The following is a 13,899-nucleotide window of genomic DNA, read 5'->3' on the forward strand; positions in this document are numbered from 1 at the left end:
TGGCACCCCACCCAATTTTAGGAGGCTGACAAACTTCTTCCACCTCTCTTCTCTTCTCTACCTTAACGTATTGTTTTGTATTGTACTCAGTGCACTGCATCCTGCAACTACGCACATACTCAATCATCCCCGCCCCCTCACCGTCACTTGCTACAGTAGAAAGTATTGTCAGTGTTCACAGTTTGCTGTCTCCGCCCCAGTCACATCTCTTTAATCTGTCCTTTCTTGGTTTTCTTGCTGCAGAGGCACACAGAAAGGAGGGATTCAGCTAATTACAATAAACAAATAGGCTCAGAGCCGCCTGTGTAAGGTTTGCATAGGTTAACGACTCAGCTATAAATGTTAAATGAAGCCTAAAATAGGATTCCATGGCATACAGTTGCCATAGAGATCTGCGCTGTGACTCTTGGTGTACTTTCTTGGTTGGTAAAGTTTAGATTAATCTTAGACATGATTCTGTGACAGAGAAAAGAAAGGAGTGATTGTTTGGTGCCCCCAAGGGCCCCTTTGATGTCTCTGTCTTTTTTTTAAGCTTCTTTTCAATAACTAACTTTGTGTGGGTCTGACTTTGTTGTTTATGAAATCTAATGTAGTGCTATTGATGTTATTCTGCATTAGACACATGGCAGTGACCCTTTTAATGATTGCTTTCCCTTCTCACATCTCTTCTTTTTTTCTCTCCGTCTTCTTTGTGTCTCTCCGGCTCTCTCTTTCAACAGGTGGGACAGTCAACATGATGCGTAGGAGGTGAAGCGTTGAGCCGTATTGATGGATGTGTTAACAGACAGCAGTCTCACATTGATTGTGAAGACTTCAGAACCAGAAAATGCAAATGTAGCGGAGAGCACAGGTACAAACCATTCACTTTCTTCTTTGATCTATATCTTTTGACATGATATCAAAAAGGTTTCTGATTTAGAAATGTGCATTCTTTGAATTGTTGCTTTTTGATTCTTTGAATTGTTGCTTTGTTCTGATCACATTTTTTCAGGAATTATCAAACAAGAATTAGGAATAAATGACAGCAACAGCTTAAAACTTTAAAAAGACAATTGGTTTTACCGTGTACCATTGAATTAGCTTTCTTGAATTAGCTTTCTTGAATTAGCTTTTTTCGCCCTCAGATTTAAGACTTTGACAAGATGGAGGGGAGGTAAAACGCTTCCCGTCTTTTTTCAAATGAAAAGCGGAAAAGAAACATTGAATGGAGCTTTTTAAGCTATTGTTAATCCTCTCCCTCTCAATGCTTCCACAACCCAGAAATATGACATCTACCTTCTCTCATAGAAAGCTGCTAATGTGAAAGAGGGTGCAACCATAATTCTTTCACACTCATTCACAGCCATTAGTATGGACAAAGAAAGGTGTGTGTGTGTGTGTGTCTGATGTGTCTTTGTCTGTGTGTTGAATACACAGTTTATTTAGGTTTTCTTGTAGGTGTAACATGCTGCTCTCTTTTAGTGAATTCTTCATCACATAAACAATGCATCATAATGCTATTTCAATGATGCTAACTCTTGAGCCCCACTGATCATTTGAGCATTTTCTCTTTCAGCCACTAGCTACTGCCCCCTTCTACCGAGCACCACTGATCCTCAGATGAGGTTTATCTTAGTGTCTCAGCTCTGGTCATGCTCAGTGGGACTGACCAGTTCCCACTGTGAGAATCACACAGATTATCCCCAGCACTAGCCTGTCCCTCCAGCGGCACAGAGAGGGAAAGAGGAGAGGGAGAGAGAGTAGGGAACGAGCGGCGGAAGAAAGAGTGAAAGCAGCTCCATTGAGCAGGAATAGGGCAGCTCTCTGAAGAGGATGGCCATGAATCATGCGGCAGTTACTCACCACTTATTATGAACATCCTGTACTGGCTGGATTGATTTTCCCCAACCATTCACAAAATGTCATATAGTGAAGATGGAGCAATAGGTAGAAAGCGGCTTCTGTGACTGGCCTACCAGCTGGATGATTTAACGCCCCGGGTGGCTGAGCTGCAGAACGGCTAGCTCGGCAATTTGCGAATGTAAAAGCCTCCATATAGCTGGGATAAGGAGCGGAGAAGTTGGAAGGGAAGGAGATAGCGGGCAAAAAGGAGGAACAATAAGGGGACTGAAAAGAGGGGATGGCAGGGAGGAGTGATTTCAAAAAGCCATTAAAGAAAGAAAAGGCCATGTCAGCTGTTTTCATTTGCATTGTACTTCAATTTCTGATATCTGGGCTTTTTTTATTCTTTCGGCAACTTAGGATGGAGGTTTAAGTTTGATTCATGGTTAACGACTAAATGATGGTACTTGCGTACCATGCTGCGAATGGATCTGGCCCTTCCTACATCCAGGACATGGTTAAACTGTACACCCCAGCGCGTGCACTTCGCTCTGCATCAGCCAAACGGCTCGCTGCACCCGCACTGCGAGGGGGACCCAAGTTCCCATCAGCAAAAACACGTGGGTTTGCTGTCCTGGCTCCAAAATGGTGGAATGAGCTCCCTATTGACATCAGGACAGCAGAAAGCCTGCACATCTTCCGGCGCAGACTGAAAACTCATCTCTTTCGACTCCACCTCGAGCGATAGAATTACTAACAAATAATTGCTAACAGAGCATTTATATACTAATAAAGGACTGGCTTATCTATAGCCAGTTGAGTAGCACTTGAAATGTTTGGCTCTATGAAACCTGATGTACTTATATGATTCTGTTTTCTTCAAGGTTGTATCTTCCTGGTCGAATGTACTTATTGTAAGTCACTTTGGATAAAAGCGTCAGCTAAATGCAATGTAATGTAATTACAGGTCAAATGCGTGTACAAGCTTTTATGTTTAAAAAAACAGCTAAAACAAACTCTTTTATTATCAGGTTGTCTTCATACATTGTTATATTTTCAGTTTATTGTCCTGTTTATAAACTGACTGAAGGTGGATTGTAAGCAAAAACTGAAAAAGCATGGGTGTGTGTGCATGTGTGGCATCTGACACACTAATAGACGAGGCCACAGGCGCCAACTTTTTCCTCTCCTCATGTCCATGACCGCGTCCATCGGCATGGCCCCCCCCCCCCCCCGCTGAGCCTCCTGGCACTGAGCGGCCAGGGCCTCAGGTGGATGAAGCTCTGAATATGACGGCTGGAGAGATAGGCGGGCCTCAGAGAGCCCAGAGTGCTAACTGGTCCGGTCTGGTCTGGTTTGGCGGTGGTCGGGCTGTCTAGCATGGCTGGGCTTGGCAGGGCTGGGGATCAGAAGATCAGCACCTCCTGCCAGCCGCCTGGCTCCTTCCATATGTTCAGTGGTGAATGTGCATGCTAGCCTGCGTGAGCTGAGCCACATCCAGCCTCAGTTTCTATTCAAGGAGCACTTTCACTAATAACGCAATTAGAAAACTATGTGTTAGGAGGATCTCAGAGGGTATAGAGGTTTTTTTTTTTAGTATTAGATCTGCTCTCTTGATAATTTATTCTAGCAGTAGTGAGTATTTTGGATGTTTATCTTGTTTACGTTTGCCAGCAGCAACATTATGCTGTACTGTATCAGTGAATATGAGGCTGCCAAACCCCCTTTGACCTCTAATATCAAACTTGATTTGTCATCAATAGTCTATATATATATTTATTTTGAAATAAAAAGTGTGTGTGTGTGTGTGTGTGTGTGTGTGTGTGTGTGTGTGTGTGTGTGTGTGTGTGTGTGTGTGTGTGTACACCTGTCTGACTGACTGATCTGTGGCACATTCTGAACAGCTGAAGAGCTAATGGTCCAGCTGGAGACAGATGGCCTCTCGATAACACTATACCCCCAAGCCAATACTCACACTCTATCACTCTTCCTCTAATACACACACACACAAGCACGCACATATACACACACTCTTCCCCTCTCTCTTTCACGTACACACCAGAAAATCACATGCACGCACACATTGGATAGGATAGATTGTTAATCCAGTATAAACCCTGAGGAAACACATTTTTCAATATGAGTTTAATGTTTCACAGCAATTTTGAACAATCTTTTGGCAATATAAGGTGGCAGCTTAGCTTTCATGCGAGCACTGGGGGAAGGGGGTGTGAGGGGAGTTACAACCCCCCCTTTATAATTTCCCTATTTTTATGGCTTTGCTGCTTTGTAAGGCTAATGAAAGAGATAAGACAAATCATTTTATATCCATGTGTTTTTGGAAATAAAGTAGATTTGAAAGACTGCCGCTGTTGACTTACAATTCCCAAATATTACTAATGAATTGTGTCCGTGTCTGGCTGAACATGCAACAGCGAAAATAAAGTAGTTGTCAAAAGTAGAAAATAGATTTGGTCCATCACACAGAACATGTGTCAGTAACATGTTTTTGCTCTGAGGTCATTTCTGCTCACAGATTGAAGGGAACTGATGGCAGGCAAACGCCTCGCTGTGATGCTTCTGCAGCCTCTCACAAGTTGCTACTGTAACAGTTCTGACTGCGAGGAGGAGAGAAGATGCATATTTCTCCTGAGGTTTTCTTCATTAAGGATGACTGGAGCGCAGTTGTATGCATTTAGTAGGCGTTGTGGTAGCTCCAATGTGTCTTCAGGCCACAGACCCAGAGAGACCTGCTTTCAGAAATATTATTACCTCGTTAAATCACTCTCAAATCATATCCATATTCAAAGTTTTACCCACCGCCAATACAGCCATGTTGAATACTGTTTGTTTAGTAGCCTTCACCCTAAAGCATTTATCACTAGCTCAATAATGATTAGGCACATCCATTCTAAAATGGGGGACGTTGCCAGTTAACCTCAGTGCTCACTTTAATTGCTGTGGTATGTTTTTCAATTTCACTTTTTTCTGCCATGATTTGAAGAAAAATGTGTGAGGCAGCAGCATGGGATTGTGGAGGGAGGCAGGTGTAGATGATATTGGTTGTACAGTCTCCAACATATGGGCCTGTCGTGTCTCATGTGTACGTACCTGCCTCCGCTGCTGTCACCTAATTATGCAGAGCAAACAAAGCTATCTGCCTGCTGCTACAAGCCCGCTTCTGTGGGTTTTGATTGTTACTCATCACATGGATGTCTTCAACTGATTAAGACATTGTCACAACGACCTGTATAAAATCACCAAAACCTACTTTCAATCAAGCCATTACTGCTATTGTGTCTGCCAATCTGTGTCATTTTGTGGTTTTGCTTGACCTTAGAGATAAGTGTGCCTAGAGATGAAATGTTAAATGGAGGGGGAGGTAATTCAAGATGACTGCATTCATTTGATCTCATATATTGCTCTTGGGTTGGTAAAGAAAGACAAATATTATTTCCATAAAGTAGGTTATCTCTGAGCTAATATTACTTTCAGTAACACCATTTTAGAGTGACTTTTACTACCCTCCGGCTATGAATCATAGTTAATTTAACTAATACTTAACCGTTTAGTCACTTTTATCTCATGAAATAGATGTTGCTTGATTGTAGAAGTAATTCCATTGATCACTAACACTTTCAAGACATTTAGAGACAGCTTTTGTTTCTGAGTATTTTCTTGTTAGTGTATGATAAAATTGCAGCCTTTGTTCTTTTACTACAACCACATTTCTAGTAGCTCTTTAAAACTTTCACTCCGCCACCATGGTAACATGACGAGGTGACTCCTTTTCAAAATCACCTTCCTCTTGTTTTTTGTGTTCAGAGAATTCGGTAGGATTTACCAGCTGTGTTTCTTCTCTCCTTTTACATTTGAACATCAATCAAAAAGAAGCTTTCTCACCTTGAAATTGGTATTTCGTCTTATTGAATCCAGTACCAAAACTGAAATAATATAGTTCAAGCTGGCATTACAAAATGACATGTTGAGCTCTACGGGGTTAATTGACACTAATTGAATTTCAGCAGCCAAGAAAAATATGTTAGTGTAACTACAGAGTAAAAACAATAAAATGTAACTTCAGACTTTAAAGATTTGAAAGATCTGAAATATTTCCTTTTTTCCCCCCTGCAGGAGTATGTGAGCAGAGTGGCGATCTGAGTCTGTGCGGCATGGTTGATGCTGCCCTCCCTCCATCCTCCCCCCCTCCTGCCGCAGAGACGTCACAGCAGGCCGGCCCCACACACCAAAGGACCACGCCTGCATCGCCAACCCTCTCCCTGCCCCTCGACTCTGACCCCTCTTTGGGCCTGACAGTGGCCCCCTGCCCTCCCTCCGATGATACTCCAACTGTAGTCCCCCTCCTTCAGCACACTCCCGCTCCCACACCACTTCCTTCCCCAGCTGTAAGCTCCTGGGACCCAACAGAAGACGGCCAGAAGACTTCCCTTCTGCTGCCTGTCGCCCTCCCTCTGTCAACTACAATGATGGAGCCTGGCACTGTGTCTGCACTGACAGAGGAGTGTCTTCTTCAGCCCACCCGCACCTGCCTCGGCTGCTTCATCGAGACCCGTGATGCTACTGACCCTAATTCCATACAAAACCCACCCCATGACCCCAGCACCAACCCCGACACAGAGACTGGGCTCAGTGTGAGGATAGGCGATGTGAGCCGAGAGGACTTCTCTGACATCAACAACATCAGCATCCAGTGCCTGAGCCATGCGGGGGAGGCAGTGAGTCACTATGGAGAACAGCTCCTCTCTGACCAGCTACTTAGCTTTCCTCTGCCGAAAGGTGAGGGCAAGAGAGCTGACGGAAACAAAACAACGGAAGACTGTGATGACCCGGAGGATGACGCAACAGCTAAGAACTTGTATGAGGGACTGTTACTGGACAAAGTGAGTGGAGAGGAGGTTCTGCTGGCTAACGCCGGCCAGGACTGGGGCTACTTTGAATCCTTCATCAGTGAGAGTAAGATGGAGCTGCTGGACCTTTGTTCAAAGAATGAACTGTCAGTCAACCTCTTCTCGGAGGAAGACGTAGACAATCTATTTGACGATGAAGACGATGATTCAACGTTAAGCAGTGATGTCTGTTCGCTGAAGATTCGCTACGAGTCTTTCCAGGACAACATGAGGGAGAAAACAAACGTGCTCCAGGAGGAGACACAGTTCAACTTCTTCCCCAGTGTCCTGGCCAACTGTGCCAAGAAAGAGGAAGGAGCGGGAGGCTTGAGGAGGAGTGCTGAGGAGCCCAAATCTGATGAGCTCATCCTGGAGACAGGGCAGGAGGGGAAAGCTGCAGACTGCAGTGGCAGGAGCCCCCTCGATGGTTCCCAAGGCTCACCCATGTGCACTCCCAAAGTGAACTACCTAATGGACTTTAATTCCACGGAGGAGTCAGGCGAGTTCAGCGATGACAGCTCCTGCACCGGCTCCTCCTCAGACACCCTGCAGGAGGGCAGGTTCAAGAAGGGACACTCAAAGAGATTGCTAAGCCCCTCCAACCCTCTCAACTACGGTTTGCGCTCCAAGAGAAAGGTTCGATACAGTGACGATTACTTATATGACGTAGACTCGCTTGAGAGTGAAAAGAATGCAGAGAAAAAAGAGAAAGCTCCAGTTGGTCAAAAAGAGGAGGAGGACGTGGACTGGTGCCCCAAAAAACGTCGGAAATCCTGTCGTAAAGAGCCGCCAGTGGTCATCAAGTACATCATCATCAACAGGTTTAAAGGAGAGAGACTCATGTCGGTGAAACTGGGCAAGTTGGACCCTGTGGATACTGTGAGCTTAAACACAGAAACAGTGAGCAAATATGAGACACTGGCTCCTCTGAAGGATTTCTGGCAGGAGAGGCAAAGAGAGAGACAGGAACAGCTTAAGCTGGCTGCCAGAGATAAACAACAACGCGGTTTTCATCTAAACGGACGCCGTCATCGCCCTTTTAATTCTAGTCATCCCAAAAGGAAATACAAGATTGCAAACAGGCTTAAGGTTCAGAGGATTCACGCTGTGGAGCAATCAGCAACAGTACAGTGCTTTCCTCTCTCTGATCGGGGCCAGGGAGGTGTCACTGAAGAAGAGGCAACCCCCACGGTAGGGGGAATAACAGCAGCCCCAGGCCTCCCAGTCACATTAGACACAAACTCCATCACACACACAGTCACAGCCAAGAGCCGCTCCCAGGAGAGGGAGGAGAGGGAGGGGAGGAGATTGGGAGGAAATAAAACAGTAAGGATAAGGAAATTCAAAAGCGAAGCCAGGCTGAGGAGCAAGAAAATGAAAGAGGCAGAAGGAGAGGAGGGGAGGAGCGTGACAAATGAAACGGATGTCTGTGTTGCTGCAGCACAGATTGAGGACCCCGCTGCTGGGTTGGAAGAGGCAGGCATCAGTTCAACTACAGTCAAACCCCATTTCTCTGACAATACCACCGCCGCTCACACATCGGAAGATAAATTCTCCTTTGTTTCATCCACTTGCTCTCCTGACAAAGCTCCCCCCTCAGAGGCAGTGGAAACGAGGGTCCCTGTTATCCCGGGGGGCTACCTGCAGACCCTGTTAGATGCCACAGACTCCTCCAGTGGGGCAGCTATCTCCTATTTCCCCCAGCAGCCCTCTAGGCAGCAGTATCCTCTGGGGCTATCCCTTGAGGAGAAACAGTTTTCTTCTCTGCAGCTCGCTCAGAGCTGCGTCCTTTCCCCCCCCTCGGAGTCAGAGCTCCAGCAATCCCCCCAAAACTGCCCCAGCTTCCCCCAGATGTGGCACACGCAGCTCTGTGCAAGTCACAGCCAGAGCTTTGGGCCAGAGACCCCTGAGACTCCCATCTTACCCAACACCTTCCCAGCTGCTGTGCCCCTGAACGACAGCCTGCCAGTGTCTAACTACAGCCAGCTGAGCCCCGAGGCTGACAGGCTACTTTACGAGAAGAACTACCTGACGGAGGCAGGGCTGCAGCCTGGGGCCGATCTGCAAGTGTGTCAGTCTGCCTGTGTGGAGGGCCAGGTGCAATACCAGAGAGGGTCCCTGTGCACAGACAACGGCAGGCTCATCAGTTATGACTCAGTGGGCTCTCTGTCAGCCTCCTCCAGCAATTACAGCTCCCTCAGCCTCAAGTCCTGCGAGCGAGAGGGTGAGGAGGAGGGCCGCGACAGTTTCTTAGCTCATTGCAGCCCTAAAGTGGTGATTCAGCAGAGCGTGGACGCCCTCACCCCTCTCAGGGAGTCCTCAGACCTGCTGGACATCTCCAACTTCACCCCAGACAAGTTTAGACACTCATCACTGTCGGAGCTCTCCCCTCCCGAGACCCCCAACCTGTCCCCCCAGGTGGTGGGGCGTGAGATGAAGATGGCGGGGAACGTTGGAGACTACCAGGATGTTAATGATATGAGCATGGACTGCAACAGAGAGGTAAAGTGGAACTGTGATGTCATGCAGCAACAAGAGCACACAGCAAACGCATACACTGTGGAAGACAGACAGTTTCCGCTGCACAACTTCAACAGTCAGGATGTGCTACACTTAGACAAAAAGGAAGAATTTGATGAAAAGACTGGTGAGATGTTGGCTGGTGCAAAAAGCATTAAGTCAAAGAGGAAAGGCAATTGCAAACAGACAGCTGCAGGACAGAGCCCAAAGAAAGTCCGGGCTCCCAGAGCTCCGAAGTCAGAAAAGGTCAAGACCCCCAAACAGAACTCACGTTCTACTAAAAAGATAAAGGCCATGTTAGAGGGCAAGGCGGCGAAGAACCAGGCGGGTAGTTGTGGCCCGGGCCTGACTGACAGTAGCAGCACTGGGGACTGGTCTGGCGCCGGCTGGTCCGAGAGCAACAGCCTGGTTGGGGACGACCAGAGAGAATTCGAGGAGCCCTCAAATATTCTGTCCAACATTGTCTCTGGCATGGCAGAGGTCCAAAGGTTCATGATGGCCTCCATTGAGCCACTGTGGAATCCCATGTCGGAGGCCTGCATGCCCTCTGAGGCCAATAACCTCAACCTAAAGACCCTAAAGATCTTGGCAGGCACAGAGGCCGACCTGAAGAAAAAAGGAGCTGCGCTAACGGGGGCCGGGAGAGGCAGGAAGGCAGGGGGAAAGGGAGGGAAAAACCAGGCCAAATTCAACCCCTCTCATCCCTTATTCCCTCAACTAGCACTGGGCTGTAACATGTTTGATAAACCCAACTTTATTAACCCTGGGCCCGCACACAAAAAGCTGTACCGCCACAAGACCAGTGCAAAGTTCCCGCGGATTGAGACACTGAAGGGGAAGCGAGCTGAGAGAGACCCAAATAAGGACATAGCACTGATGACCTCTTTTGAGAAACTGAGGTAATATTTTGTTATCAGCTGCTGTTGCACCCCCTTCTCTCTCCCCCCCCACTACCTGGTCAGCCCTCCCTCCCAAGCATACATACACTGACGCTATGCCAGAGCTGCATGAGTACTACGTTCCCCCCTGACTACTCCCACTTCCTTTTAACCCCCACCCGAAGAGGATATTAATATCTGCATGAAAAACTTCTTGTACTTTGCAAACTACCTATTGAGTGATTGTGTCAAGCTTGATTGAGATTTGAAACGACCATGGCTGCATTTTTCTTGCTTTTGTTGTTTCTGCTTTGTTTGTTCTTCTTATAGTCGTTTTTGTTTTACTTTTGTCTGAAAAAAGAATAAGCCTTGAAAAAAGTTCTGTCGCCTTTTTTGAGGAACTTTGTTTTTGTACTTTCTCAGCAGAACTTGCTCCCCTGAATAATGTATTTACCCCCCTTTTCCCTAAAGATGTAGCTATATACACAAATGCATTGAGTGACATCTACGCACCCCTCCTCCTCATCTGTTTTTGTACGCAGAATATGGATGTCCTGTTGTTGCTGTCCTTCATACACTGCCTGGCTCATTTCAAGAAGGAAACCTACGATTAATGAGCCCAATTTAAGCCCGAGACATCTTGAATAAACAAGATGGGACAATTTTGTATTGATGACATATCAGACGTCTTTTTCCCCCCTCAAAGTTGGAACGTCTCCCCATTTCCTTTTATCGAGCGTTTCTTTTTCCTCTGGAGTTTAGAGGAATCTAAATGTACATTTTTACGCCTTGCAAATTCATAAAAGCTCCACCCTCAGAGTATTTTTGTCAATGTTGTTGTACAGAGACATGCAATATTTGCAAAAAAAGATGATTATAATCTTAAAATCAATGTGCCAAAAGTAACAATGCTGTGTAAATGACCTCTTATATATGTGTGAATATTGGCTGTTCCTCTTTTCTATCCATTGGAGTATTGGCTGCTCGGGCTGGAGACTCCTTACAGAGACTTGCCACTACAGGAATTCTTTATTTGGGACTTTTCTCTCTTCTCTGATGAAAGGCACCAACAGCTGGCAGTGGTACGCCACCACTCACTAAACCAAATCAGAAAGACTCTGAATTCTCCTCGTTACCCCCACTTTGTTTGCCAAATTCAATTTACCTCAACATCGCCTGGCGCTGAGAAGCAACAAAAAAGAGGCAAAGGGGAGATCTGCTCTGAAGGCTACTGTAGAGGAAGACGATGAAAAGAAGAGATGCTCAAACGAGCTTTCTGTGGACCACGGAGAGTGTAGTGCAGATGTTTGAGGGTAAGCAGGGGAACTATTTGTCAGTCGGGGCTGTGCCTCGCTGAATAGCTGTTTTGTACTGAAAATTCAAGGCAGTTTATTACCCATCGAGATTCTGATTCACGCATCAGTCGTGAATGGACATGACATTTTTGCAGTTAGATTTAATGTGAATGTGAAAGCAGTTTTCGGTACAAATGGAATCAGTAATCTTGTAAATGAAGGAAAGCATGTCTTTGCATTAGCTCCACATGGGAATCTTACTTCTATCTTACCTGAGATGGTCATTTAAACAGTAATTTTTCTTGACATTCTCATGTAATTTGTGTCTTAACACTGCCATACCTTATAAGTTGCACCGCTGGTGTGTTCAGTCTATTTATTCATGGTTCTGTTGTCACATAATGTCTTAATTTGTCTTCTTTTTTTGAAGATCGTTTTTTATATGGTGTCTTTAACTGTCATTTCAGTTGTTGATGGGTCAATATTTTGGCAGAAAATAATATCACTAGAAAATCAAAGCCAGATAAAGGCACAAGTTGAAAAAGAAAATGTATTGATACTATCTGATCCAGTGTGTTCCCGGGGCCATTTTTATGAATTACTATGGGCTCAGTCTGCCTCACTGCACTGAAATAAATCCACCTTAAAATGAACCATACAATCATGTTAAATCAGATGTATTATTTGATTTTATATACTACATGTATTTCAGGAGAAATGCAGAGCCACTTCAACTTGCTACAAGAGTATCTTTTATAAATATATACTCAAACAATAGGCCTTTATTTACACTTTCTTTTGAATGTTGAATATCATTTTTAAACATAGCAGTAATTACATGAGACTGCATGGAGATGTGCGGACAAATGAAGCTTGATTCAAAAACAGGCCTTGTCACACTGGATTTGGTAATTCTGAGGTGATAGTAATTGATTGATTGCATATGGCAAGAATCAAAATCAATCTTTCTCTGTCTCTTATTTGTTCTATCCTCTCTGCCATGATCCTTTGTTTCTTTTCTCCAGTGTATCAGGGTTAGGACCAAGCTGCTGATGGGAAGCTCCTCATGGGCTGCACGCCCATTTAGTCTGCCTTCTCTCATTTCTGCCTATTGTCAAATTGAATGTACTTCTCTGAGTTCATTGTTTCTTTGTTGGTTTCTCTTGTTTTTGTTTTTATAATGTGCCACTGTTGAGCTGCCTCATGTTAATGGTGCTAAGAAAGCTGACAATTATTTTATTTTATTCATTTTCGTTTTCATTTTTTCGTTTTCCCAGAGTTAACAAAAAAGAAATGCAAAATAGATTAGGTACCTAACCCTCTTATGAATGTATATTGAAATGTTATGTTTGATGTATTCACTTCATGATTCTTTGACATTGATTGAAATTACTTTTGCTCTTTTCATTAAAAGATTACCGAGCTTTATATATACTGTCTAGAGTTGTTACCAGAAGGAATCTTAATGAACTCTTGACACTACAAAATCTTGTATATTTTTTGTGTGCCAATTTGTAACATATTTTGTAAGTGTATATTTTTCTTAGAAAGTGCTGTGAAGTATTTGTGTGTGTGAGTAACCTTTTATGCGCCTCTATGGGCAGTGGAAAGGATATACAACGACAAGTTTCTGGTTTTAAAAACCAAAATATGAAAGTATCAACAGAAAAACTAGAAATATTTACATTTTGTTGGGAGTTTTGTAATAAGACCATGATCTTGTTGTGAGAGTGTTGTGTTACTGTGCAAAACACAAATAAGCAAAGAAAAAAAAATGAAAACCTGGAAAAAATATATAATTTGTGAACAATTTGCTGTTTTATAGATTTTCATGTAAATTATTTGAGTATTATTTTGTTTTTTGTTTTGTTGTAACTGTTGCAAAGGTTTTAAATATTTGTGATCAAGCCTGTATGGTGATAATGTAATATTGGTAACTTGCTGAGTTTTGTAATAATGTTTATGGAGTAAATATACAAATTAAAATAAGATTTTGAATGCTGCTTTCTGAAGAGCGTTAGGTTGTGTTTTTTACCACCCACCCTTTGTTGTAGCTAGTAAAAACAGTATACAATGTACATTCAAATGCACATAAAAGCTTCACACCTTTTACTTCTCTGCAAACAGAATATGACATTAAGTGCACAATAGGTCACAATGCATGCAGTTTTGTGAAGCCACTTAATACTAGACAGCTTATTGATACTGTATGTCAGAAGTAAAGTAAGTAACACATGTTCAAAAATATCGACCTATGGTACTGCTACAATAATAGTAATAGAAAAAATATATAATCTGATACAACGTTTGCTATTTCCACAAAATGCGTGAGTATAAATACACCCTCAATAACTCGAATAAGTCTGTCCTTATTCATTATATTGGGAGACTTTTAGTCGTAAGGCATTTTAATTTCGGCACAAGCCTGGCTTTGGCTCATGTTATTTTAATGTCATATCTAATTAGTGCTCAGGGTCA

The 13,899-nt window shown here is 44.0% G+C and overlaps 1 protein-coding gene across 1 annotated transcript; it reads left to right on the forward strand.

Annotated features, from left to right (window-relative positions):
• The first annotated feature begins 701 nt into the window (after window positions 1-701).
• nexmifb (neurite extension and migration factor b) lies at window positions 702-13,428 on the forward strand. The gene is made up of 2 exons (XM_034205076.1): window positions 702-850; window positions 5,956-13,428. The coding sequence occupies exons 1-2, from the start codon at window positions 769-771 to the stop codon at window positions 10,149-10,151; spliced, it is 4,278 nt and encodes a 1,425-aa protein (XP_034060967.1). The 5' UTR covers window positions 702-768; the 3' UTR covers window positions 10,152-13,428.
• Window positions 13,429-13,899: the final 471 nt, after the last annotated feature.

This window comes from Gymnodraco acuticeps, unplaced genomic scaffold, assembly GCF_902827175.1.
Source record: "Gymnodraco acuticeps unplaced genomic scaffold, fGymAcu1.1, whole genome shotgun sequence".
Lineage (NCBI taxonomy): Eukaryota > Metazoa > Chordata > Actinopteri > Perciformes > Bathydraconidae > Gymnodraco > Gymnodraco acuticeps.

Excerpts from the sequence above, each read along its gene's own strand:
- nexmifb (XM_034205076.1), top strand. The coding sequence starts at position 769 with ATGGATGTGTTAACAGACAGCAGTCTCACATTGATTGTGAAGACTTCA. Across the intron at positions 851-5,955 it reads AAATGTAGCGGAGAGCACAG|GAGTATGTGAGCAGAGTGGC; the intron begins GTACAAACCATT and ends TCCCCCCTGCAG.